The 26,746-nt window shown below is 57.5% G+C and overlaps 1 protein-coding gene across 1 annotated transcript; it reads right to left on the bottom strand.

Annotated features, from left to right (window-relative positions):
• Positions 1-24,899, bottom strand: LOC104260267 (L-gulonolactone oxidase). The gene is made up of 12 exons (XM_059832060.1): positions 24,882-24,899; positions 16,704-16,805; positions 15,935-16,060; positions 14,899-14,993; positions 13,230-13,320; positions 12,128-12,313; positions 3,609-3,716; positions 3,090-3,166; positions 2,090-2,239; positions 1,540-1,704; positions 459-549; positions 1-129 (listed from the first exon to the last, which is right to left on the bottom strand). Exons 1-12 carry the CDS (start codon positions 24,897-24,899, stop codon positions 1-3), a joined length of 1,338 nt encoding a protein of 445 aa, XP_059688043.1.
• Positions 24,900-26,746: the final 1,847 nt, after the last annotated feature.

Genomic DNA, 26,746 nt, shown 5'->3' with positions numbered 1-26,746 from the left:
TCAGTAAAACACCTTTTCCAGGTAGGCGTTCAGGAAGATCCCCGTGGGGTCCAGCTTCTCCCGGACGGAGCAGAATTTGGGGAAGGCTGGGTACATCTTCTCAAAGTCCTTCCGGGTGCAGCTGTGGGCCTGCAGGAGAGAAAGTGTCCAGGGGGGGCTGCCCATCACTGGGGAACATGTCACCGGTCCTGGACCCCCCCCACCATGTGCTGTGAGAATCCCCTGCAGAAGTGGTGGGACCTCCATCCCCTTATCTATGCGCCCAGGGTGGGTCGCAAACAGGGGAACACCATCTCCTCAAGGGACCCATCTCCCTCTGGGACCAGCCTGGTGTGGGGGCCCTTCTCTGACCCCCACTTGACTGCAAACCCCCCCTCCCATGAGGAGCCGTGATGGCAAAGGGGAAGGGATCCCCTTCCGCAGACCCTCTCCTCACAGAGGATCGGGGTTGTAGGTACCTTTGCCCAGTGTGGTCTCCCACCGTGCTTCTTCATGATGCCCTCATAGGTCAGCCAGTAGTTGAGGCGGGGGACGTTCTTCCCGTAGGGCCTGGGAGGGGGGGTCGGGCAGAGAGGGCATTAGCAGGGGCCATGGGGGGATTTGGACACCCAGGAAACCTCCCAGAGAATCACAGAATCACTAAGGTTGGAAAAGACCTGTGAGATCATCAAGTCCGGCCATCAACCCAACCCCACCATGCCCACTAAACCATGTCCCACAGTGCCACGTCCACATGTTCCTTGAACACCTCCAGGGGTGGGGACTCCACCACCTCCCTGGGCAGCCTCTTCCAGTGCTTCACCACTCTCTCAGTAAAGACATTTTTCCTAATATCCAGCCTGAACCTCCCCTGGCGCAGCTTGAGGCCATTTCTTCTTGTGCTGTCACTTGTCACTTGGGAGAAGAGACCAACACCCACCTCACCACAACCCCCTTTCAGGCAGTTGTAGAGAGCGATGAGGTCTCCCCTCAGCCTCCTCTTCTCCAGACTGAACTACCCCAGTTCCCTCAGCTGCTCCTCATAAGACTCGTGCTCCAAACCCCTCACCAGCTCCGTCGCCCTTCTCTGGACACGCTCCAGCACCTCAATGTCCTTCTTGCAGTGAGGGGCCCAAAACTCAACACAGGATTCGAGGTGCGGCCTCAAAACCCCCACCTAGGGAGAAGGACAACCCCAGGGACCCATCACAGGCTCTTTGACCAGCACTGGGTGATGGAAACCCTCTGGGAACCGGCATTCCACCAGCACTTGGCCAGTAGACCCTCACGTAAGACAACATCCTCAAAAAACAGGGGTGCTCCAAGGGCACCCCATCCCTTCTGGCTTGATGCCTGCAAGTGTCTGAGTGGGGTGAGCGGGCAAAGGTGCAGGAGCTTGATCGATCCAGCTCTCCAGTGCCAGCCGAGAGCTGGTGTCGGTGTGTTTGAGCTCCGCAGTTACCGCCGCTGGGTCTCTGGACATGGCTCCTGGTGCACCAGCACACTGACCCAGGGAGGAAGAGGAGGAGGAGAGGGGAGTGGAATGGGGACATGGCTCACCTGTACATGATGATGTTCATGTAGCAGCTGTCCCGCTGGAAGCAGGGACTTAGCCAGATCTCATCCCCCCGAGCAAAGCGCACCTCCACGGGGTAGTGAGCCACCATCTTGGGGTTGTTCTCCAAGGCGGCTTTCAGCTCCAGCAAGGCTTCCTTCGTCTTCTCACTGCCCAGGGGAAGCCCCCAGCCCCGCTTAATGCCGGCATGGGCAGAACCAGCTTCCTTCAGGTTTGAACCCCCATCCCCACAGCTCCATCCCTGGCCCCACACTAATTCGGGGAATGCCTTAGCACATCCCTCCCATTGCTTTGGGTCACAAAGCCCCAAGACATGGTGTGGCATGGATTTGGTACCCCAGGACAGGGATGCAGAAGGGTTCCCATGCTAAGCTTGCAGGTGGGAGTGGTGCCTCCTAGGAGGTCCCTTTCTCCATGGCTTTGCTCCTGCTCCAGGCAGCCTGGGCTGGGGCAGAGCACGGGCAGGGGATGGCATGTGGTTCGGGCACTGAGCCCGGCTGGGGATGGACAGGGAGGGTCTGCAGAGCCATTTACATGGGGATGGCCCAGTCTTGAACGTGCTGCTTGAAGCGACACTCGTAGTTGAAGATCTTGTAGCTGATGGCAATGTTCTCCACCCGGGAGCTGAAGAGGAGCCAGAAGAAGAAGCGGTTGATCCAGCACACCAAGCTGGGCACAAAGGTGCTGCAGGGGAGAGAGAGCAGGAGGTGAGATCTGACCCCAGAGCTGCTGCCCAGGGATTTGCCAAGGGCAGGCTGCGAGCTGCGATGCCACAAGCCACAGCCCAGGGATGCTGGGCAAGGGGATGCCCTCTCAAGGGGCTGTAAGCAAAGCAGCAAAGCTGCAGTCCTCCAAGGGTGCTGGAGACCTTGGGCTCTGTCCTCAGCTCCCTCCTCCTCCTCTTGCTGCAAGCTAGAAAAGGGTCATCACCTTCCCTCCCCCTCGAGACCTCAGTGCCTCCCAGGCTGTGCACTGAGTGTCCTCGCACAGGGGGACTGAGAGCTACTGGGGACAGGGTGGAGTGGCAGGGTGGACCCTTGGCAGAGTCCTAAGTGGCCACAGTCCCTCTTCTCCCTCTTCACGGAGTCCAGCCTGGCTCTCCTGTGCCACCAGGGTGTCCTGCTTTGCAGCCCAGCCTCCACGACCTGGCTGGATCTCCTCTTCCCACCCTGGTGCTCAGGACATGCTCACAGCCAACACCATTCCCCAAAAAGCTCCTTTGCTGCTGCAAACCCGCGCCGCTGCTCCATCTCTGTGCACACGAGAGGGCACTGCAGCCCCAGACATCAATCCCAGCCCAAACCCCGCTCCTCCTGCGCAGGAGCTTGCTTGGAGGAGAACAAGCATCTCCTTCTTCCCCAGGGATGGGGGTGCTCTGGGTCACAGTCCTCCCTTGCCATCTTCCCTGGGACTCCCAGCAAAGCACCGCAGGTTTCAATGTAGAGATGCAGAGAACAGATCTGGATGAGGCCAGCCCTGGACAAACCTACCCAACCCCACTTGTCCCCAGCCACTGCCCACAGCATGCTCCTACCTGATCCAGAGCAGAAACTCCAGCAAATAATAGCCAACAGCATAATCCCACAACCAGCTGGCAGAGGAAGAGGGGGGCTGCAAAGCCAAGCAGAGGAAGATGATGGTCGTTAGGGACTAGCAGTGTTTGCAGCTTTCTTGCTGGTCGGCATGAAGGTGGGAGCACATGCGTGGACCAGGACCAAGATGGGAGCAGGGGTTTGGAGAAAGGCCCCCCAGGACTCCCCAAATGTCTCTCCCGTGATGAAACAGGGCCACATCCAGCCCTAGAAAGAGACCAGGCTTTGTCATGAGGGTGCTAAGAGCTTGGACAGCCACAGCTGCATCCATGTCCTGGGACCCCCAGACTGTGGAGCACGGGCAGAGTCCAGCCCAGCCCCAAAATACTCTTTCCCTGATCAGCCCCCCCCCCAGCAGCCCTTGCATTGCAAGCCCATCCTTAAAACACCACCCCTGGGAGGGCACCCAGTTTTGTGCGGGGGCCCTTCTCTCTTCCCACATGGAGCCTGGTGGGACCTGCCTTGTTGGTGGGATCCTGGTAGATGACACTGACGTTCTCGCTGTGAGGGAACCACAGGAATCGGAAGTATTGGGATCTTTTCAGGTGGTCATCAAGGTGATCGAGGACCTGCAACAACCAGAGAAATGGGAGCTGGTTGGTGAATGTCCCCCCCCATGGAGCAGGGAACCTGGGAGTAGGGCTTGGAGGCACCTTGGAGGACTCCCAGGAATGCTGGGGAAGGTCCAAAGAGTCCACCTGCAGAGTCTTGGCAAGACTTGGGTTGGAGGGGGGTCGATACAGCCCAGCCCTGCACCAAGGGGCGAATAGAGACCATGGACCCAACATCTGGGGAAGGGAACGGAGCATGCCCATCACCTCCTCTGCCTCGGCTGTGGCAGAGCCCCCCATCCTGCAGATGCTGCTGGGGCTGCAGCTGGCACACACCCGAGCTCAGACCCCGCGTCCTCCTACAACCATACCTCTGCAGCCCCCAAACTGCTCCATCAGGCATTCCCAGACACGAGACAGCGCAGCCAGGGCTGGAGGGTCCCCCCCCGGCCATCAGCAACACAGCAGGGCATGCTGAGGGCTTCCGAAATCCACCTCCTGGCCCAGCGTCAGGGATGCCCTCCCCAGCTTTCACACCTTGGCAGCACATTCCTTTGCAGCTCTGGAGCTCCGGGGCAACAGCGGATGGAGCTGGGATGCAACGGGGCATGGAGCCAGGATACAACAGGGGATGGAGCCGGGATGCGCTATACGGCCCTGTCCCAGGGACATCCCCCGCTTCAAATGCAGAATTGCCAAATTATTCATAAAGACACAAAAAAGAGCTTTAAGAAAGGCAGCTCTCTCGGATGAGCTGCCTGCCAGCAGCCAAGGACAGCGAGACAAGGGGAGTCTGAGCGGGCAGGGGACAGGCAGGACCATGCAGGTGATGGGGCTTGAGGGGCTGACCACAGCCCCAGGACATACTCAGCCTGTTCCTGGAGCCACCGGGGTCTTGTCCCAGGGCTGCTTGGAGGAAACCCCACTACCTGACACAGCAGCACAGGCAGAAATGAGAAGACCCTTCAGCCCTCGTCCCTTCTCTCCGCCTGTGCGTGCAAGGGTGGAGGGATCCTGTGCTCACCCCCTGCACGGTGCTATCGCGGGGGGCCAGCACCTCTCCCTCTTGCAAACAGCCTCTCCAACCACACCTTGCTCCTCCTGCAGAGATCTCCCATAGCTTTGCAGAAAAACTTAAAAACCCAGCAGCTTTGCTTCGAGGAGTTTGCTTGACCCAGGAGAAGGTGCAACGACCCACGGATATAACCCCAGGAAGGTCATGGCACCCTTGGCTGTGAAGCTGCTCCTTTCCAGTTGGGTCACTTGAGTTATTTTGCCTTAATGAGCTATTAATCACCAGGCTGGGTTGCTTTAGCACCGAGTATCTTGCTGTGACCCTGCCAGAAGGTGAGGGTCTTCAGGGGTTCGCACTGCCGTAATGCTGCGGTCCCGTTAAAGCAGGGAGGACGGGAAGACAAATAGTGTATTCCTGTAATTGGTGAGAATTAATGCTAATGCTGTCGTCTTCATCTTCCCATCTGCAGCTCCCAAAAAGCCACAAAATCTCTCTAAGATGTTCCCAAAACAGCCTGTTTTCTGGCCAGAGAAGTTCTTATGTTGGAAACTGTTAACGATTGTGCAAGTAAAAGCAGGGCAAAAGCTACGACCCCACGTTTTCATCAGTTTGGCTTAGGAACAAGCGCATCGAGTAGCTAAAACAAGTGGGCAAAAGAAAGATGCAGCTTTCCCAAGGTGATCCTGCCAACGTCTGTTTGTCTTCCAGCCGCAGCGTTTGAGCGCAGAAGCAAATTGCTAGCAGGGCGACCTTTTCAATGTGCGCTTTTGATCCTTGTGATAGAGGAATATCGGTCTGAAGAAAATAAGCCCATGACTTTGTAGGATAATTACAGCGCAGCGGGCAAGAGCTGAAGGCAGCGAGCGAGCTGGCTTCGGGAGTCCTTGGGGATGTTGTCTGCTGGCTGAGTGCCGGAGTCGGAGGCAGCAGAAATCTTGTTGCTGTTACGTGGCCAACGCACACAACGGAGATGACCCCGGAGCACAGAGACCCGGGGGATTTTGCTCGTCTTTGCTTCCCTCCTAGGAGCCCAGAACAAATCCCTTTGCTTCATATAGGCCAGGTCAAAAGAAGCCGCTTGCTTTCTTGCTTGGAAACACCCTCGACAGCTCGCTGAGCTGGGGGTCAGGCACCCCGCCTGCTGCAATGCAGGTTTGGTTGCTCCAGATGGTCCTCGGGGAAAGGACAAGGGTGGGACAAGCGATAGACGTGGCCAAGGTGCTGTGGAGGACGAAGCACAAGAAGTCACTAGCACGTGTCCCGTAGGTCCATCAGAGCAATGAAGGGGAGCCAGGGAGCCTGGAGAGCTCACATTTTGGGAGAGGAGATGGATGCTCAGCCTCCCCTTCTGCCTGCATGCTGCCTGTGCCTGGCAGAGTCCCACCACATCAGGGGACAATGCCTGAGCACCGGTTGGAAGAGTCCCTTCCATGCACTGAGGTCAAACCCAACATTTCTGGCTAAGAGGGACGAGGTCAGGCCCAGCAATGGCGAGGGGATTTAGTCAATGGGTGGTCTTGGGGGAGTTGGGCTTGAGGGATCCATCCCAGGTGCCTGGGACATCCCCCAAAGGGTTAGGGGTTCGGGTTAGGGTTAGGAAGTGGTAGTCTCAGACCAAAAGAAGCACTTCTTCACCCACCAGGTCACTAAGCTGTGCAAGTCTGCAGGAGGTTAAAAGTTTGCATGGGTTCAGAAGCCCATCAGAGACCTTCCTGGATGAAAAACTCACTGCCTCATTACATATACACAAACCACCTCCAGCTCAGGAAACCCCGAAGCTGCAAAGATCAGGGGAAGAAGTACTGTATCAGAGTCTGACCCATCCTCATCCTCACCTCCCAGCAGGTCTGGGGCAAGGGGAGGCTGACTCCATCCCTGCCACCATCCAGGGATGCTCTGCAGGTCTTTGTGGTGACCTCAGCTGTGCAACGAACCCTCTCGGTCCTGTGCCTTGCTCCTGGTCACCGTCAGCAGCTAGAGCGGCTGAGTTTATCCCAGAGATAAAGATAATCACGAGGCCAGAAAAGAAAGCATGCAGATCTTATATAACCTCAAATCCAAGCCTGGCTCCTCTGACACATATATTATTTGCAGTGTCTTAGATAACTCAGGCTTTAATATTTCAAGCAACCTGCTCCCTTGCCATTATTCTCTTCCGCCTCGCTGGGCCATTCGACATGAAAGCTGGAGATTTGGAAGCAGGCGAGGAACAGCGATGACCGAGGATTGATAATGGCATTAATATTTACAGAGCGCATTCTCGTTTCACCCTCCTAACAGCCCCGAGGGATGGGGAAAGATGAGCTGAGCTGTGCAGGGGACATAGCCTGGGCAGATGATGCTGAGCAGGGTAAAGCTCAGCCTGGGCTACCTGCCCTGCTTAGGACAGCAGGGTTATCCTGCACGTGAGCTTAAGTTTCCTATCTGAAAAGCAGATTAGGAGGTATAAAACAGCACTCAACCTGGCAATTTGGCTGAGGAAAGGTGCTGGAGGATGCAGTGAAGGTCTGAGCAGTCTGGCAGGGTGGGTGAGGACCAAGCCATAAGGAGCTGGCAGGCTCCCACCACATTTAAACATATTTAAATGCATTTAAAGCCGGGAACTCCCTGGTGCAGGACACCAGGAAAGTCACAGCTCAGGAATCAAACAGGCAGTTCAGAGGCAAAAAATACTCCTGAGCCATTAAACACAAACTCATCACCTCTGCAACTGGAAACACCGGTAATGAACTCACTGCAGGCTGGAGAAATATCTTGGCGGGTTTCCCTTATTCTTCTCTCTTCCCTTCCCACCTCCCAGGAAAAAAAAGACCCTGAAGTGCTGCAGCTCTCATCTGCTCTGGTGCAGCTGCTCTTAGGGGGGTGACAGCAGGCAGGCGGACACGCTAAAGGACTGGGGTAACACGCATGGACCTCTCTGTCCACCTCCCCGGTCAGCCCAGCTGCCCACGGCATGGCACAAGGACCGTTGGGTTGCTTTGGATCAGGGCTTATGAAGAAGATACTGCAAAAAGCCCGTTAAATTCGCATTCGTGGTGGTGTTCGAGCCACCCCAACGGGGGACTGAATAATTCAGTCCTTAAAAAATTAAGGACAGCGTTTCTCAGAGTTTTACTAGTGCTGCAGCTCTGATCAATCCTGCAACAAATTTGGCTGCTTTTGTCCAAGGACTATTTATTTTTCATGAGCCCGACTTAACGAAGGCTTGTGCTGTTGTTAGCCAGGGCTGGAACTGGACCTGTGAGACTCAAATGAGGCAACGGATGAGGATGCTGCTGAGGATGCACCAGTGGGGATGTCAGACCTCACAGGAGGACAAAGACGATTAGTGGTTGAAGCAGATCCAAGCTCCTGGAGAGGTTCCTTTCCACCACCGCCAGTGTCTTCCTCCCGATGAACTTTGTGCCTCAGTTTCCCCATCCAGAAATCTGACTCCTTCCAGTGAACGCAGCGAGTCCACGCAGCATTTAGAAGGCCACCAGGTCTTTCAACTTGCAGGTGGCCCCTTCTCTGTAGGCTTTAGCCTGTGCAATGCTGCAGCCTCCAGCAATGATCCTGGGACAAGGTGGATGATTGCTCAGCTCAAGGCAGTAGGTCACATCCTGATACGGCGGCTGTGCCATGCTGTCCCAGCCGTGGAGGTGCTGAGCATCAGATGGAACGAGCTGTTCCAGCTGACTTCCCAGCACCGTGATGGTGGGAGGGCTCCAAGGAAATGCATCCAGCAGTTAAAAGGAGTTTACATAATGGCAGAGACAGGGAAAGTCAGTTTTGATGTGTTCCCAGCAGAAAGAATTCCTTCAAATCGCTCTGTAGAAATGCCCACGGGGCCCTCAAAAGGCTTTCTGAGGGAACCAGATCACACCCACCACTGGCCACAAAGCGACATGGAGCTAAGCTCGTAAAGCCCAGGAGACGCAGTGCCCCAAAAAAGGACATTTCATGCCTCTTTCGAGGGAAATCAGCCTGTTTCAGCCTGGTTCCTGCTGGGGATGGAAAGCTTGGCTGGGGGAAACCACTCTCCAGCACTGAGCATCTCTGTACCAGCATCCCAGGACACTGTCCCCAGTGCCTCAGCCCTGTACTGAACAAGGACCTAAACTTCTCACGCTCTCCATGGCCAATGAAGTGCCCTTTCATGGTCAAGATGTGGTCTTCAGGAGGTGCATGGCCACGAAGAGGGGACAACAGGGAGAGGATGGATGATGGGCCAGCAGAAGAACTTGCCAAGGAGGACACAGCATGTGAAGCCTTCAGAGCCATGCAAGATCCTGATCTATGAGGGAGCAGGTCAAAAACGCTCCTCAGAAAGCCACCTCCCTTGAGGAAGTTCCAGTCACTAGCACCATGCACCTTATTCTGGGTGATTGGGACCTTTGGCAAGACAGAGACAGAGAAGGCCAGTAGCAACGTGACAATCTGTTTAAAGGGATTTTTCCATCACACAAGCCAAATGCAGCTCTGGGGTTGGATCTGGATAGGGGATTTGTTCAGTCTGACCCTTGAAACGTGTCACCCATCGCACTCCTCCTCATCCCCAGCACAGTTTGTCCCAAGTTCAGCTCAAAAAAAGAGTTAAACCCAACTTTCACACTGGGAGACAGAGAGACCCATCCCAAAAAATACCCAGACCTCACACAGAAGAAAGCACCAAGTTATTATCAAGAGCACAAGGTGCTCATGGACTATTTTAAGCGGCCCATCTGTCGCTGGAAAAAGCAAGGCTCTCAGTTTGCCGAGCAGGAGGAGACAAGGAGATGGGAGACGGCACCTCCTCAGTGAGCACACGGCTCGTGGGAGCAGCCATGCCCTGCGGGACGCTGCTCCTCTCCGCCGGGACCCAGCTAGGCACTGCCTGCCTCTGGGGATGCCGGCACAGTCTTCTCCCTCTTCTTGCTTAGTCCAGGCAGCACGTCAGCTCATCAGACCAGCCCAGGATTTCCAGCAAGGGCAATTTTCTCCAGCTGGAATATTAAATCTGCATTAGGCTTAGTCATGCGTGCCTGAAGTTACCAGATCTCTGCTGACCTGCCGGCGCCTGCAAACACCGGGTTAAACGGAGCAGAGGCGTTGGCTGATCCATCTCCCAGTGACGTTTTCCATGGCCAGAAGCAAGCACTGATGCCCACAGGCTCCTTCAACATCTCTAACTCAATTGCACTGGAGCCTCCGTGCTCAGTCCTGCAGCAGCTCAGAGGCAGCCCAGGGAAGATGAAGCTGACGGCTATGGGCAAACCTCCATCCTGGCTCCGGTGGGACTGCCGGCATTGCACAGCCCAGGCACGCGTCCAAGCCCGGAGCAGCTCCCCACCGCTGCGGCTGCTCTTCCCCTCGCTTATCCCTGCCTGCAGCGAGGCTCAGTCATTGCTCACGAGACGGGGGAACAGTTTAAAAGCCATGGGGTTGTACGCAAGGGATAGACCACAGCTGGAGGAGGTGGTCCAATTTCCGTCACCTCCGGGCTGAGTCAGGCAAGGGACAATCGATGCTGAGATGTGAAGATGATGCTGCAGAGAGGTCAAGAGGCGGGGACACTGACAGGGGTCTCGTAGCCCAGCCTTGTCCCTAAAGAGGGCACTGGCTGTCCTTCCAGAGGGCAAGCACCTTGACAGCCCCAAACCTGAATCAGAGGTGACATTAAGAAGAGGAGGAGAAGCATTTTCACCCTCCTCTCTCCCCTGCCTCGGTCCCACCGGTGGCACGCAGCTCCCGCCGGCTGACTCACAGAATCACAGGATCACTAAGGTTGGAAAAGACCTGTAAGATCATCGAGTCCAACCATCAACGAGCAAACACCACCATGCCCACTAAACCATGTCCCACAGTGCCACGTCCACACGTTCCTTGAACACCTCCAGGGGTGGTGACTCCACCACCTCCCTGGGCAGCCTGTTCCAGTGTCTCACCACTCTCTCAGTGAAGAAATTTTTCCTAATATCCAGCCTGAACCTCCCCTGGCGCAACTTGGGGCCATTTCCTCTTGTCCTGTCACTCGTCACTTGGGAGAAGAGGCCAACACCCTCTTCTCTGCAACCTCCAAGCCCAGCCAGGAGGTTTCTTGTGAGCAGGAGCCCTCTGCTCACCTAGAGCTCAGGTTTGCAACGTACCCCATGCCAACGCATCCACTCCGAGCTGGGATCACGCCCAGGAGAGCAGGCAGCCAGCCCTCCCATACCAGCCTCCCGCAGCACGGTGGTCCCAGCACGGTGGTCCCATCTCCTCTGCTGGGACCCAGAGGATGCCTCTGAAGGACACAGCCATGTCCCAGCTCAGGGTCACTCTCCACCGTCCACGGTGAGCACAGAAAGTCTTTGGCAGGTTCCAGGACACTGGAAGCCGCCAGCCTTCTCCCGCAGCTGTGAGCCACCCCGAGGCTGCACGGAGGCTGGTCCGGGACAGTAAAATCAGCTATTTGAATCTCAGGCTGGATAAATGCAAAGATCTGCATCAATACAGAGCAGTTTTAAAAGAGGAGGCTGGGAGCAGCTCAGGGGTGAGCATGGCAGTGATGGAAGAGGTGAGGTTTCACGTCACCTTCACACCCCTGAGCTGTTCTGGGCCAGATGCGGAGCTGAGAATGGGCACAATTTCTCCCAAAGATGGTGCCTTGCAGTTCTCAAAACCCAGCAGGGATAAAAAGTAAAGGAAACGACTTTCTTCTCCGTGTCTTTCCCCGTAGCTCTCCCTCCCTGCCCAGCTCCCCCAGGCTGGACGCAGAGGGGTGGCTGCAGAGGGTCCCAGGGCGAGGTGCAGTGGTCCCACCTGCTTTTTTGTGAGGATTGAAGAACTCCTCATGGCAGACTCACAGCACCCTGGGCTTCCCCACCCAGCCTCCTCCCAGATTTTGTGGCCAGCAAAGCTCCCAGAGCACACTCAGCCCTCACCTCTGCGCCTGGGAACGAAGCAAACGCCTTTCCCACAGCACAACGGGGCTCAGCACCCCCATTTCCCACCACCCCGCTGGCTCAGCCTGCGACCACGCGACAGGCTGCACCCCCAAGCCCTGCTTCGCTCCTGAATGTCAACTGCGCGATGCGACGCATGTCTTGCTGCAGGGCATGAGCACCCATGCCTTACGTGGCACAGAGGTGGCACTCACGAGTACCTCTCCTCCTGACCCCACTACCTGCACCTCTCTGCTCTCAGAAGATGCTGTTCCCACCTATGGGAAGCTAAAATGGCGTTTGCTAAGAAAGATGGCTTTTCCTTCCTCTCCTTTGTCACCCTGGAGTTGTTTCCAGCTCAAAGGACGCCGTGAAGCGCGCCATGAAGATGCACAAGGAGGGCAACCTACACACACCTGTGGGATCTTCTACCCGAGCGTAACCACTTCCCAGTCTCCCTCCGACCATGTCACCTCGCCGAGAACTTTGCTTATCCCCAAGGAGGCTTTGAAGCATCACCCAGGTCGTACCTCGGTGAGGGTGGAGGGGAAGGCCACCTCGTGCAGGTGGAACTGGGGCACGCACTGGAAGGTGACGGTGAGCACGACGCCCAGGCAGCCGAGGTGCAGGCGGGCAGCCTGGAAGATGTCCGCATTGATGGACTCGGAGCACTCCAGGATCTCCCCCGAGGCTGTCAGCAATGTGAGTGCTACGACCTGCCGAGAGGGAAGGAAAGCTTCGGCAAGTGTTCAATGCGTCCCATCTCCGTGCCAGGACTCTGCATCCAACCCAAACCTTATGGCTGGGGGCTAAGCAGGGAGACCCCCATACCACAACCAGCATCACAGGGTGCTTTCTGCTGAGCTTGGCTCCACCAGCCCTTCTCCTGCTGCCTTTGATGTAGTGACATAAAAGGATCCTTCTCTACCTGGGGGATGTTAGGAAAAGCCATCAAATAAAGAAGTAAATCTCCCCCAAATGATTTCACTTCTCCATAACCCTCGGTGGAATCGCCATACAGGATTTGAGCCAGGAGTGAAGGATTTTCGTAACTGCCTAGTTTAAAATAGACCTGGGCCCTGCAGAGATTTGGTTTTGGGGGGCTCCAACACAAGAACTGCTTTCCCTTTGGTACAGAGTTTATGCATTGGATTACAAGACCATAAAACACAGGGACAGAGGAGTTTTGAGCTGGATCATGTTTTGGCTGGTAGATGAGGAGGTCTTAAGGAAGAAATTGTTCACACTGAGGGTGATGAAACCCTGACACAGATTACCCAGAGAGGTGGTAGATGCCCCATTCCTGGAAACATTCCAGGACGGGGCTCTGAGCAACCTGGTCTGGTTGGAGATGTCCCTGCTCATGGCAGGGGGTTGGACTAGATGACCTTTAAAGGTCCCTTCCAGCCCAAACCATTCTGTGATTCCAAGTGTACATGGAGGACTTGGGGGTCCTCCATTGCAGCCCCATCCCGGGGAGGGCAGGACCCTTCCTGCTTGCTGGGCACAGTGCGCTCCTTCCTTACCCCAGGGCTGGGCACACCAGACCCAGACCGGGTGATGGGATATCTCCCCTGGAGCCCTGAAGATGCTGATGTCCATGCAGAGACACGCTCCCAACTCATGTCTCACCTGGGTGGAGAGGATGCCGTGCTTGATCCCGGTGTTGTGCGTCCCCGTCCCGATCACACCGGCTGCTGCCACCTCAGAAACGGCTCCTAAGCTGGGGGCAGATGAAGGGTCTGCATGAGGACCTGAGTGTGTGGGACAGGCATGGGGCACAGCCTGCCATGCCAGGCGTTACACCGCATGCAGACCCTTCACAGAGACCCCCAGGACATGCCCCCTTCCCCAACGAGCAGGGTTTTCCACCCTTCAGGGTACCCTGCAGCAATGGGTGGGTATGTTGGCCACGTATGCACATCTCCATGGGACATATCTATCAGGATGCCACTATAGTCCACGGGACGGAAGAGGCGTCTGGCGAGCGCAGGTCACCACGGCCAACTTGGCTGTGTCCCATCTCACCAGTCCCCATCTCTCCCCGTCAGCCTGGAGGGATTCACTGGGGTGGAGACATCCATCCCATACGCAGTTAAAGCAAGGGGAGAGGAACCCGGGTTTACCCCAGAAACATCTCTGCGGAGCAGGGCTGGAAGCAGCACGTACAAGCATGAGGTCTGCAGACCGAGGTCTGTCCCTCCAACTATGGCCAAGGTGGGCACGTGGGGATGGTAGCAGGTTACAGCAAACGGTGCGCTGTTCCTGTCATTTCCCCAAAATACTCCTCCAGCTTCCAACAGCTGGGGCGCAGGGACCTCCTGACCCGGACGTGGTTTCTACGGCCGTTGCAAGCCTCGGTGGATTCCTTCTCCATCAACAAGCCCTGCTCACCCCACCCGCACCGTTGGCCATCTGCTCAGGTGGGGCTTATTTCTCTGAACCCTCACCCCAGCCCTGGCCAGGGCTCTGACCAACTGATCGCTTGTATTGACTGAAGAACGCAGATATTGAGCTAGGCTGTAATTAAAGAGCAATTTCTTCCCTGAGGTCAGCAAATAAAAGAGATTGAGTGTGAGAAATGCTCTCCACGACTGTTTCTTTTGCAAACCCCTACCTGAACGTGGCTGTCCCCAAGCCCTTGGCAGGGCACCCTCTGCAAGGGAGAACCATCCGTGTTGGAGGCAGAGGAATCAGCTGTGATCAGCTCGGGATGTCCCATCCTCTGCCCCCAGATTGCCGCGGACCCCCAGCCCATCACTTCCACCTCCTCTTCTGGGGACACCAGACATCCCAAAGCAACGCAGAGCAAAGGTTCTCCCATGCATCCTGCTAAGATATTCCAATGGCTAAGTGTCCTTCACCATCAAAAACTCATTTCTAGCCTGATTTCATCTACCATCAGCCTCCTGTGCCAGAAGCTGCCTGCTGTCAGCCTCTGCCCCATCCAAGTCATCCCCAGGAGGGGTGCTCTCTTCTTTTTAGGGCCAGGGAGAGCAGTTTTCCCTCGTGACATGGGAAGGACCAACCTGGTGGGTGCAGTGAGAATAATAGTGTTGGTGTGGGGATAAACCCTCCCCTTGTCCAACGTCCTGCTCCGAGGCAGGATCAGCTACTCCATCATGGAGGGGGTCGACCTGTGGTCTGCAGGACCCTGATGAAACACCAGATCCTGGAGTAAACACCCCCATTCTGCAGTAAAAGCTCTTCAAACATCCCCGTTTTGCCATGTCCCAGCACTTGATCTGGGACAAGGATGGGAGGACACCCAAGGACGGCCCCACGCACGTGTCCCACTCACTTGGCCAGGGCCAGCCCGTGCTTGCTCAGCTCGACGTTCAGATCTGAGAGGAAAATCCCACCTTCCACTGTCACTTGCTGCTTCTCCTTGTCCACCTGCAAAGGATGGGATGGGAGGGGAGAGGGGAAGGCCACACAGCTTGGAAGAGAAACACCCCATGGAAAACACCTCTGCTCTTACCGATGCAGTTCGTAATGTCTATACGGGAGAGCCGCATACCACCATCCCGAACTGCTGCATCTTTCAGACCTTCACCCAACCCAAACCTCACCCAACCCAACGGTGCCACTGGCTCCTGCGCCTGGTCCAGACCCCGCTCCCCTCTGCTCTCCTCAGTCTCAGGGGTGCGTGACCTCTTCCATAGCTTCTCCCAGGTGTTGGTCAATGCAAGGGAGAAGACACCCCCCCAGCAAAGCTCTACCTTCAGCAAACCTCTGTGCTCTGCCCTCCCGCCTTGCTCAGCCAGCTTCAGCCAGCTCCTGGTGGAAGGACAGCCTATTACCATTAGGAGCCCTTCATCCCACTTCTGATAGACAGAGCTGTCAGGGAGAGAGCCGTTCCTTAATTAATTATTGCTGTTAATTACCGGTAATGATCCAGCTCTCAGAATACGCTGCTGCAGTCAGGATTTTTCATCGTCAGCTGCGCACGTACACACAAGCCAGCCGTGAAAGGTGATCCTGCCAGGTACCTCCTCCCCACCCAGCAGACCCCGCTGTGATGAGGACAACGTGCCGAGGGTAAGACCTCGCTGAAGGCACGCTGGGAAGACATCACTTCTTTGCATGTTTATAGCTGCTCCATGTGCACAAGGGATGCTTTTACACCTGGAAAATTCCCATTCCCCATTCTTGCAGCAGCATTTCAGGTTCTGGTTTGGGAAAACTCCTGGCTGTGAGGAGAGGAAAGCCTCTCCATCCTTTCGCCTCTCACCCTGGGTATGGCAGTGTTGGTCTCCCTGCCCTCGGTGGCCTCATGAACAGGGGTGCCACCACGTTTCAGGGCCACCACGCCACCTCCCAGAAGTAGGTCTCACCTTGAGGACCCTGTTCATCTTCCCCATCTGGATCATGAAGTCGTCGGTGCAGGCGATGTCCGAAGGAGAGTGGCCACCCCCCACCACCTTCACCCTCTTGTCCCGCTGCCTGGCCATATCCAGGATCTGCAGAGACAACATGCGGCCCTGAGCATCCAACACCTTCCTCAAAGCCGTGTGCTAAGGGCGGTGCCAAAGGCACTGCGAGACATCCCAAGCTAAAATCTCACCCGTGGTTGACATCCATTTACTTGGACAACTCATCATCTGAGGTTAAAACCACCCTTAGAGCCCAGACACCTCCTAAGACAGCCCTTGGGGTCATCCTTGGGGGTTGGACTAGATGAACTTTAAAGTTTCCTTCCAACCCAAACCATTCTATGACCTCAAAAGAGGCGATGCCCACCTGAGACACCCTAGGGTGACAGAGGCATCTCTAGGGTGACAAAAGTGACACAGGACTCCCACCCCTCAGCATGGCAGCTGGGGCAGGCAGGGACCCCAGAAGCATGCCAGATGCTGATGCCCAAGGAACAGAGTCCAGCTGGGGCCAGGCGTGATGGTTTTCTGCACCTTTTAGGTGTTCGACACGTCTGCTGGAGAACACGTGCAGTTCAGTAGGATGGGCCATCTCCCAGGGCTGAGGGAAGGACTCATGCTGTCACCATCTGTGACCTCTCTGACTGAACACGATGGAGCGTCACAGCCCTTCCCGGCCTTTTGTCCTCTTCATTTCTAATGGGTTGTCTCCTGGAAGCACCCTCCTTACCTCCCGGATCTCCTCCACCGAGGTGGGCTGGAAGTACAGCTCTGGAGAGGAGCCATAGGTCTTGGCCCAGTTTTGGAACTTGACTCCTCCTTGGCCGTGAACCTGGACCAAAACCAAGAGCTAAAGCAGAAGGAAGCCAGAGCCTCCCCTGCTTTTTCACACAGCCCATCCTTCGTCTGCCAAGACCACTGTACCAGAGTCAGATTTCCAAAAGGATTAATTATTTATGGACATAGAGGTTCATCTCAACCCCTTGAGTCCGTAGAGCAGAGATGTCTCCATGTGAGCAAGTCAGCCCGGGCTCCCTTTGCAGTCAGCGGGGAGAAGTGGGAGGATGCCCCGGTGTGTTTGAGACATCTCCCTTGAGCGCAGCCCATCCCTTCCTCCTACAGCATGATGTGTGCTGGGGTCGTCTCAGTTTGCATGGCCTCTTTGGCTCTGGTCTCCTCTCAGACCTGGTCCCAGCACCCATACCTACCTCATGGCCTCATGTCCCCGTGTCCCCAGATGGCCTCATCATGAGAGGCCGACTGGAACCAGGTTGGGATCTCCCTCCAACCTCAGCCATCCACCCTGAGACATTGTCCCCAGGCCTGGCATGGAGGGGTGCAGCCAAAAGCCGCAGCCCCATCTTATCTCCAGGCAGGAGGTTGACCCCCGGTGGGGCATCCCCAGGGTGGTTCGGATGGGTCCTGAATGGGGGGGACAGTTTCTCCCTGGCCGTGGCCAGCCCAGCTGGGGCTTGGGCAAGGGAGGACCTGGTGTGGGGTTGGGCTCCAAGCTCCGGAGAAGATGGTGAATCCGTCTACCCCAGGCAGGAGCGGATCCAACGTGCTGCCCCACCAACACGCGCCCCACCTTGGCGGCAGGGAATGATTTATTCCCTTGCCACCTCCTTCCCCCCATTCCTTCCAGCCTCCTCTCCATCAGCAAACCCCTCACCTTCCACCTTCCCACCCGGGCTCTCTCTCCTCTGCCCTCCCCTCATTTTCCTTCTCCCCCTCTTTGATGGGTTCAACACCGATCCAAAGAGCAGATCTCAAAACCGGCCAGACTTCTCCGGGGGGTGCAGAAGGGGCTCTCCCAGGGGTGCCTGCAGCATCGCTCCCCCCTGCCACCCCCTTGCGCCACCACATCAGCCCCCCCAGGCTGCTTTTAGGGGCTGGGCAGGGTGGGGACACTGGATGGCCCATTACCCTGCCCAGGGAGGTGACACTGCCCGGAGCCAGGGCCATCAGGAAGCTATTGCAGATAGCCCAGATAGCAGCAGGGAGCCCTCGGGGCTGGGGGGAGGTGGGGCTGGGGCTGCCCCACAGCATCCCCCATGCAAGTTAAAACCCGGAGCTGGTCTGTGAGCCAGGGTACAGAGGGCGGGAGGCAGAAAAAATGAAAAAAAAACCCCAAAAGAACAAAATGGAGGAAATTGAAAACCCATGGGTTAGAAAACACCTCTGCTCAGCAGCCAGAGCCTGACCTGATTTATCCAGGGAATACGTTGCCTTTCTTTCCCTCTCTCTTTTCCAAGACACCTTTCCTATTTCGCATCACGGTGGCGTTGGTTATTAAATCCATATCAAAGGTGGACAAAACCTCCCCACCAGCCCCAACCATGGAGCATGGCTCCACGCTGCCTGGACCACCCTTCCCACCCCAAAAACTGGGAATTTCCCCTCTTGGCTTTTTCTTACCATCCCACCGGCCTCTTCTGGAGATGCTGCCGGAGTAAGCGGCACTCCGGCTTCTCCGGCACCAGGGAAAAGGGGAAATCCTGGCCGGACCAAGGCTGGCAGAGCTTGTTCCTGCCCTGGGGGTCAACAAGGAGCTTCTCTCCAGGCTGGAAGGATAATGAATAACAGCCCTCCCCTTAGGATTTGCTTGAGTCCCAGGGGGAGGAGAGGGGCTGAGCCCTTCCATCCCGACTGGCAGAGAGGGATCCGGGCATGGATTTAAACCTGGGGTCCCACATCCTACAGGGATGCTGCAAACTCCAAGGGTTTTGGGGAGAAGCTGCTTCCCTTTTGGGGGTCCTCACCCTGGGGCGGGTCCCCTGAACCTGCAGCCGGGCAAGATGGGCAAAAGGGGGGGGAATAGGGAAAAGGCCCTGCCAGGTTTGGGGGGACCCGGCAGCGGGCACAAGGAGGGGGTTCAGGCGGTGAGTGATGCAACGGCCTCGCTGCATCACATCATCACATGCAAAATGGGCGCTGGGGGGTCTTTGCTCCCTGCCTTGGAAAGAGGAGGGTGCTCCACACCTTGCACCCTTGCCTTGCACCCCAAACTCACTCTGCCGTCCCACCAGGAGCAGGGTGGGGGGGTCAGGATCCGGCCGGGTAATGGGTCTCGTCTGAAGGACGGGCGAGGAGCAGCGATTTGCGGGAGCTCTGCAGCGCTTCGGTGGCTGCGCTTTGGCGATAAGCAAACCCTCCCTGGTCCCTCATTAAGGAGGGGATGATAATGATTTTTCTGAGCCGGCTGACTCGGGCAAGGTGACCTCTGGGAGCACCGCTCCAAGCCCCGAGCGGGCAGGGAACCGCGGGATGCTCGGAGACCTGGCCTTTCCAGAGCAATCACTAACATGGGGGGAAAATTGCTTCTTAATTACAGAGCAGGAGCTGTGCAGGCTGCGAAGGACCTCACAGCACCTCCAGCAGCTTTTTCCATGGGCCTTCACATCTACCATCAAAGCTCCTTGACCCCCTGACCATCCTGAAACCCTGCTGATGTTTTCCCGGCTGCAATGCAGCGAATTAATGACTAATCCTCCGGCACACCTTCGAGCTCGGATAGACGCCAAGGGGGCCAGCCGATTGGGGTGAGACACCTCCACGGCTGCCCAGCTAACAGCTCCGGGTCCAAGTGCTGGGCAAAGGTCATCAAAACCTGCAAAAAACCCCACCAAAACCAACCTCCAAGGGATTATTCATTAACTGTGCAGGGTGAAGGGGATGCGTGCGGGGAGGGACACAGCTCTCCCCCACCGCCTCGGTCTCCGCCAGCTCTCGGCTGCATCCAGGAGGGATGTCACAGCTCGGCTAATTACAGCTGAACAGCAGGGAGTAATTCAATTAAAGGTTGAAAGAAAAGAAAAAAAAAAGAAAAAGAAAACCGTGGCGTTTTTCCAGGTGTTGAAGCGATTTGTGAATTTATTTGCGAATCGATGACATTTTCGGTGGGATGGAAAATGCCCCGGCGCGTCGCGGGGTCTCTCCTGCCGGGATCCAGGATGCCAACGGATGCTTCTGCGGGGTTTGCCATGCCAAGGCGTGCGGTTTGCACGGGGAGGGCTGGGCTGGGGACCCCGAACACATCCACCTCTCCTGCACTGCCGGGGGGGTTATCGGCTGCTGTGGCCTGGCTGGGGTTCTCCAAAGCAGCCAAAATGGGAACGGGACCTGGGAAAAGCCCCTCTCTGCACCCTCACTGGCACCTCTGCAGCTGCTGGCGCTGGGCTGGCCCCGCAGCGGGGTCCTGCTGCATTTTCCTGCCGTTGCAGCCACTCTCCTCACTGTCACGTCTGCACCACAAATAGCCAACGCATTCCCGTGTTGCAACGTGTTCCCAAATTGCAAGGCACTCCCAAATCGCAGTGAGTTCCAAAATTGCCGCGCATTCCCAAATTGCAATGAGTTCCAAAACTGCAGTGCGCTCCCAATTGCAATGCATTCCCAAATTGCAGTGCATTCCCAAATTGCAGAGTTCCCAAATTGCTATGAGTTCCAAAACTGCAGCGCACTCCCAATCGCAATGCATTCCCAAATTGCAGTGCATTCCCAGACTGCAGTGCATTCCCAGACTGCAGGGAGCCGGCCTCGCAGCTGTGCTGGAGGGGTGGATGTGTGAGGCTCCGTGCGGGAGCACGGAGATGGGATTTGCCCAAAAATTTGGCTTGTGGCTGGAGCCTTCCCCCCTGTTCCCTGCCCGCCACGCTCCTCCCCAGAGCTGCCTGCCCTTGGGGGGGCTCCCAGAGCTGCTGCCTGCCCTACGGCAGTGGGGAAACTGAGGCAGGAGCGCTTTGCTGAAGCTCTTTGAGTGTCTGAGTCTTGAGAGCCGTTCGAGCAGTATCTCAGGCCAGGCAGAAATCAGGTGGGGTTTGGGGTTTTTTTTGCCTTCTTTTGTCTGCATTTAAAAATAAACCAGTTGAAATTTAATTATGGGCAGCTTTTATTCTTTACTTCTCAATCTCCAAGGGCTTTTTTTCCTCTTTTCTCGTTTCCGAGTTAATTGCTTCCATTCCGAAACAGGGCCAGTGAGCAACATCTGGAGGAGGAGAGGACAGGAGCCGAGCTGGATGCTGTATGGGAGCAGGGAGAGGTTGTCCCTTAGTTGTCACCACCAGGCACAGCCCGAGTCCCACCGTGTCCTCCCTGCAGATCAGCATCCCTGCTGCCAGCACCCATGGGTGCCTCGCAGCCTTTGAGGGAGGAACTGATTGAAAGCAGAGGAAAACAGCACATTTCCAGGGGCTTTTGGTCCAGGGGACAAGCAGAGCTGGTCACATCGTGCCACCGGCGTGGGTTCGGGTCCCCGGGGGGGTGTTGACGCTGCGGTTTGAGCCGTGCAAAGGCGTGTTGGCCCCAGAGGGACCTTCGCCCTTGGCACCCGGCAAACCTGGGCGGTTTTGGTCCCAGCGTGGCTGAAATATTAACCAAGCATCCCCGGGGCAAAGCCGGAGCCATCCCAGAGTCCAGGGCCAGGCTGGGTTGAAATGTAACCGGGTGCCATCAAGCCTGGTGGGTGCAATCCTGCCCTCCTGCGCCCAAACCCCGTGGGGCGAAGGGGGCCTTGCCCGCTGGTGCCGGTGCTGGAGGCTGTTGTGGGGTGAGGTCCTGGGAGGTGCAGGATTAGGCCCAGCTCCTTCCCACAGCCCGTGCCCCAAGGCGGCTCTGCTTTTGCTGCTTCTACCTAGATATTAATTTATTTTTTTCCATTTCAGATGGGTTTCGAGGGAGCCCCGGCAGCTGTGGGTTTTCCAGCCCACCTGCTGCATGCATGGGGCAAGGTCGCCCCGACAGACCCTGCCAGTATGTCAGCCCCAGGGTCTGGGGCTCTGCACCCTCCGCAGTCCCCCAGCGTGACCCTGCCAGGCTCTGCCTGCACCCTGCATCCCCTGTGTGCACCCCGGTGCCTGCACCCTGCACCCCGTGTGTGCGCCCTGCACCCCATGCGTGTACCCTGCGCCCTGCGTGTGCACCCTGCACCATACGTGTGCACCCTGCACCATACGTGTGCACCCTGCACCCTGATGCCCACACCCTGCACTCCATGCATGCGCCCTGCACCCCATGTGTGCACCCTACATTCTGGTGCCTGCACCCTGCACCCCATGTGTGTACCCTGCACCCTGTGTGTGCACCCAGCATCCTGCGTGTGCACCCTACATCCCCAGTGCCTGCACCTTGCACCCTGTGTGTGCACTTTGCATCACGTGTGTGAACGCTGCACCCCAGTACTTGCACTGTGCACCCCGTGTGTGCACCCTGCACCCCTGTACCTGCACCCTGCACCCCTGTGCCTGCACCCCATGTGTGCACCTTGCACCGTATGTGTGCACCCTTCACCCTGATGCCGCACCCTACACTCCGTGTGCACTCTGTGTGTGCACCCTGCACCCTGCATGTGCACCCTGCACTCCGTGCATGCACGCTGCACCCTGTGAGTGCACCCTGCACCCCAGTGCCCGCACCCTGCACTCCACGTGCACACTCTGCGCCCCATGTGTGCATCTTGCACCCCGTGTGCGCACCCTGCACCCTATGTGTGCATCTTGCACCCAGCGTGCACACCGTGCACCCCATGTGTGCACCTTGCACCCCGTGTGTGCACCCTGCACCCCACGTGCGCATCCTGCACCCTGTGCACCCCATCCAGCAGCCATTTCCCAGTGGAGACTCATCACAGCCATTGCAGACCCCGGTGGGGTCAGAGGGATGGGAGAAACCCTGGGGGTGATTGTCCCCCCCATATCCACTTGTCCCTTGTACCACAGCACCACTGCCACCGGCTTCTCCTGGGAAGCAGAGCCAGGTTGGGGAGGGCGACCGAACATGCGCTTCCGCCGCTGTCCCCGGCCGGTGTCTTACTAAGCGCTAAAAAACCTGATGGAGGATAAATAATGGGACATGAAGCTTTAATTCCTGCGCAGGGGGCTCGGTGGGGGAGTGAGTCTCCCGGGAAATGGCGGCGGCGATGGAGGGTTGCTGCCTGCCCTCGGTGATCGGAGCAACGCGTCCCGGGGACGGTGGGGCTCAGCCATCCCAGGATCCTGCTCGCTGACCTTTGGAGGGGTTTGCAACCACGTCCATCGCCACCGGCACCAGCGAGCGCAGAGAGATTTTGGGGGGTTCTGCCCTCGTTTTCGCCCCCTTGAGCTGTGCATCACCATGCAAACACCCTTGCAAACAGAGCCCTGTCCTCACTGCCGGGTCCCAGACACGTCGGGTGCTGCTGCTGTCACCCGCCCGCTCAGAGCAGCTGAGCCTCCGCTTCCCTGGGGACACGTCATGATTTTTCCTCTTGATATCCATTTTTTCTGTTGTTCTCAAAGGTGAGAGTTTGGATTTGTAGAGTGGGAATTGCAAGCATCTCTCAAAAAATTAACGGAGCCTTTTGCGAGCTGCCCTGGGAGCTCCCGGAGCTGCCCCTCACCCCGGGGCTTTGGGAGATTGTTTCTTCTTCCAAGCCTCTGCTGCTGGGATCGGGGGTTTGAAACCCACCCTGAGGTCTTCCAAACATTTTCTTCTTCCTTTTTACATCAAAATGCTGAGCAAGGAGCAGGACAGAGCCACAGTGCGTCGGGCAGACGGAGACCACATCCACCCTGGAGGGGTTTTTGCTGGTACGAGCTCCCCAGCTCTGCAGCATCCCAAGGGATGCATTCCCTCTCCTTCCGCCACACCCGAGATCACTGTGAGAGGCTTCGAGCTGTGAAAAGAAATGGCCCAGAGGAGTTTGGTCTACAGTCAGATGTATTTCTTCATTTCAGACTCCATCCATCGCACCGGGGCTCGGCCCCACGGGTGCTGTTAGGTGGCGGCAGCCAGTGCCATCGCTCATGTTTATGGCTGGAGGATTTCTCCTGGGAATAAACCCTCCGAGAGACCGAGCGAGGCCCCAGAGGAAATCAGGGTGGGACTTCGCATCAATTCTGATGGTGTTTGTTTGCATTGCTCTGGCCGTGCCGGCATTGAAGCCCAAGTCTGCTTTGGCTCAACTGGTTTCCTGGGTCCCTGCTTTGCAAGCGGTGGGGTGTCTTCATCCCGACCACTCACCCTGGGCTAACTCCATCCCACCGGTCTGCGTGGGCATCAGAGCTCACAGAATGTGCCGAGGATGCGTGCACCCGAGGACACGTGCATCCCAGGGATGGAGGGTGCATGCACCCAAGGGACTGAGGCCATGTGCACCTGGGGGGGGGGGCAAGCACGCGTGTACCCGAGGAGCCAAGGGCACGTGCATCCAGGGGACTGAGGGTGCGTGCACCCGGGGGACCAGGGACACGTGCACCCCAGGCACTGAGGACGTGTGCACCCCAGGGTCAGAGGATGCATGCACCCAGGGGACTGGGGATGCACGCACCAGGGGGACCAGGGATACATGCACCCCAGAGACCAGGGATATACGCACGCGGGGGACCAGGGACATGTGCATCCTGGGGACTGGGGATGCATACACCGGGGGGGGACAAGGACATGTGCACCCCAGGGATAGAGGACGCATGCAGCTGTGGGGGGACAAGGGACACATGCACCCCGGGCACTGAGGACATGTGCACCTGGGGGACCAAGGACACGTGCACCCGAGGGTCAGAGGATGCATGCACCAGGGGACTGAGGACACAGGCACCCCAGAGACCAGGTATGTACGCACGCGGGGGACCAGGGACATGTGCATCCTGGGGACTGGGGATGCATACACCAGGGGGGCCAAGGAGATGGGCACACCCCAGGGACAGAGGATGCATGCAGCTGGGGGACCAGGGACACATGCACCCCAGGGTCAGAGGATGCATGCACCAGGGGACTGGGGATGCATGCATCGGGGGGACCGAGGACAAGCGCACCCCAGGGACAGAGGACGCATGCACCCGGGGGACCAGGGACACGTGCACCCCAGGGTCAGAGGACGTATGCACCAGGGGACTGGGGACACATGCACCCCAGAGACCAGGGATGTACGCACCTGGGGGACCAGGGACATGTGCGTCCTGGAGACTGGGGATGCATACACTGGGGGGGCCAAGGAGACGGGCACCCCAGGGACAGAGGATGCATGCACCCGGGGGGGACCAGGAACACATGCACCCTGGGCACTGAGGATGCGTGCACCGAGGGGACGGAGGCCATGTGCACTGGGGGGGACCAAGTGTATGAGCATCTGAGGAGCCAAGGAGAACATGCAGACGGGGGACTGAGGCTGTGTGCACCCAGGGGACCAAGGATGCGTGCACCCGGGGAACAGGGGATGCACGTGCACCAAAGATGCGTGCACCCACGGGGCTGAGGACGTACACAGGCAGGGTGGGGGGGTGGGAGCTGGAGAAGCTGGTCTGGGCTGCAGGAGAGGGGGCACAGAGCTGGTGTCGGGGGGGGAATCTGCGGGAGGGGGCTGCTGGAGCAATGCCCCGCTGTGGCAATGTAGGGGGTGTGGGGGGGGAATTATACAGTGTGCAAGGAGGGAAGGGGGTTTGGGAGCTCTCTGCAGGCCCCCCTCCCTGCCCAAGGCAGTCCCAGCATCTGCGGGGGGACTGGTGCACTGCTGGGCACTGCCGCAACCCTGCAGCCCCCCACGAGCCGGGTGGAAACCCCCAGGTCGAGCCCCTGGGGGGGCAGGAGGCTGCAGACACCCATTAAAACCCCAGCCCCAGATGCCAGTGCCGTGGGAGAGGCTGTTTTGGCAGCGCCCGCCTGGCTTTCCGGGCAGGGCTCCGGGGCGGATGCTTGGCCACAGCTCCCGGCTGCCCAGGGATGATGTTCTTGGATTTTACATTTCATCAGCAGAGGCCAAAGCAGCTCTGAAACCCACTCCGGAGGCTGCCCCCGCTGCCAGCAAACCCATGGAGGATGAGAGCCGGGGGTACGGATAACTCCGGGCTGGAGGGAGCAGGTTTAAACCTCTCCCTGCCCATCCAAGGGCTGGGGTATTTTTTTTTCTCACCCCAAATCCACGCAGCAACGCAACTTTTTGCAGGGATGAATCCGGATGCAAAACATTCCCCTGGGCTTGCTGGCAGAGCAGGGAAGCGCTGGAAGGAGGGATGCAGACAGACAAACCGCAAAGCCCCGGATGAAAATAGTTGAGGGTTGGGGAGAATTTGAGGGGGGGAAATACCAAGCGTGTTTGCCCAAATCCTTATGCCGTCCTGGATGTCTGTTTGTCATGTCTGTTGGGGCCAGGAGAAGGGCTGGGAGCTCAGGGGAAGGTGGCTGCAGGCAGGGGCTGAGCCCTGACACCACGGGGATGGGCCACGGGGAGGAGGGGGAGAGGCAGCGAGATGCTGGGTGAACCTGCGCCCTAAGGAGCACGGGGAGAGCCGGGGTGCTGGGGTCACTTGGGGCTTTATTTCTCAGCGTTACGAGGCAGAAGGCGATTTCTCAGGCAGCATTAATTATTATTAGCGCATTAAAACCTCCACATCAAAACCAACCCCGCCACGATCCAGGACCCTCCGGCCAAACCCCCGAGCGAGGGGAGCCCCTGGGATGGGGTCAGGGTGATGGGGCAGCCCCGGTGCAGCCCCTGCCATGGCACGAGGATGGGCCCAGCCCCAAACCCTCTCCCAGGACCCCCATGAGAGCTCACCGGGACTCTTTTAGCTGTACAGAGCCGGGGTGATGCTTTGTGCCACCCTCCTCCCAACTCCGGCTCACCCATCACTTCCACCCATCAACCCCCTCCCACAAATACAAATCAAACCCTAAAGAAAAAAATAAAAATCAAACCCTAAAGGCAAAAAAACAAACCCTAAAGGTAAAGATTAAACTCTAAAAGGCAAAAATCAGCCTGGGGAGGAGGGACGGCACAGGGCAGGGCTCTGCCCGCGGGCC

The sequence above is a fragment of the Gavia stellata genome, chromosome 2 (assembly GCF_030936135.1).
Source record: "Gavia stellata isolate bGavSte3 chromosome 2, bGavSte3.hap2, whole genome shotgun sequence".
NCBI classification, from domain to species: domain Eukaryota; kingdom Metazoa; phylum Chordata; class Aves; order Gaviiformes; family Gaviidae; genus Gavia; species Gavia stellata.
Note: the sequence above shows the minus strand (reverse complement) of the source record. Positions and strands in the feature narration are given on the sequence as shown.

Coding starts and splice junctions, on each gene's coding strand:
- LOC104260267 (XM_059832060.1), bottom strand. Junction 14,994..15,934: donor AGATGAACAGGGTCCTCAAG/GTGAGACCTACT, acceptor CATCCTTTGCAG/GTGGACAAGGAGAAGCAGCA. Junction 13,321..14,898: donor CACGGGCTGGCCCTGGCCAA/GTGAGTGGGACA, acceptor ATCTGCCCCCAG/CTTAGGAGCCGTTTCTGAGG.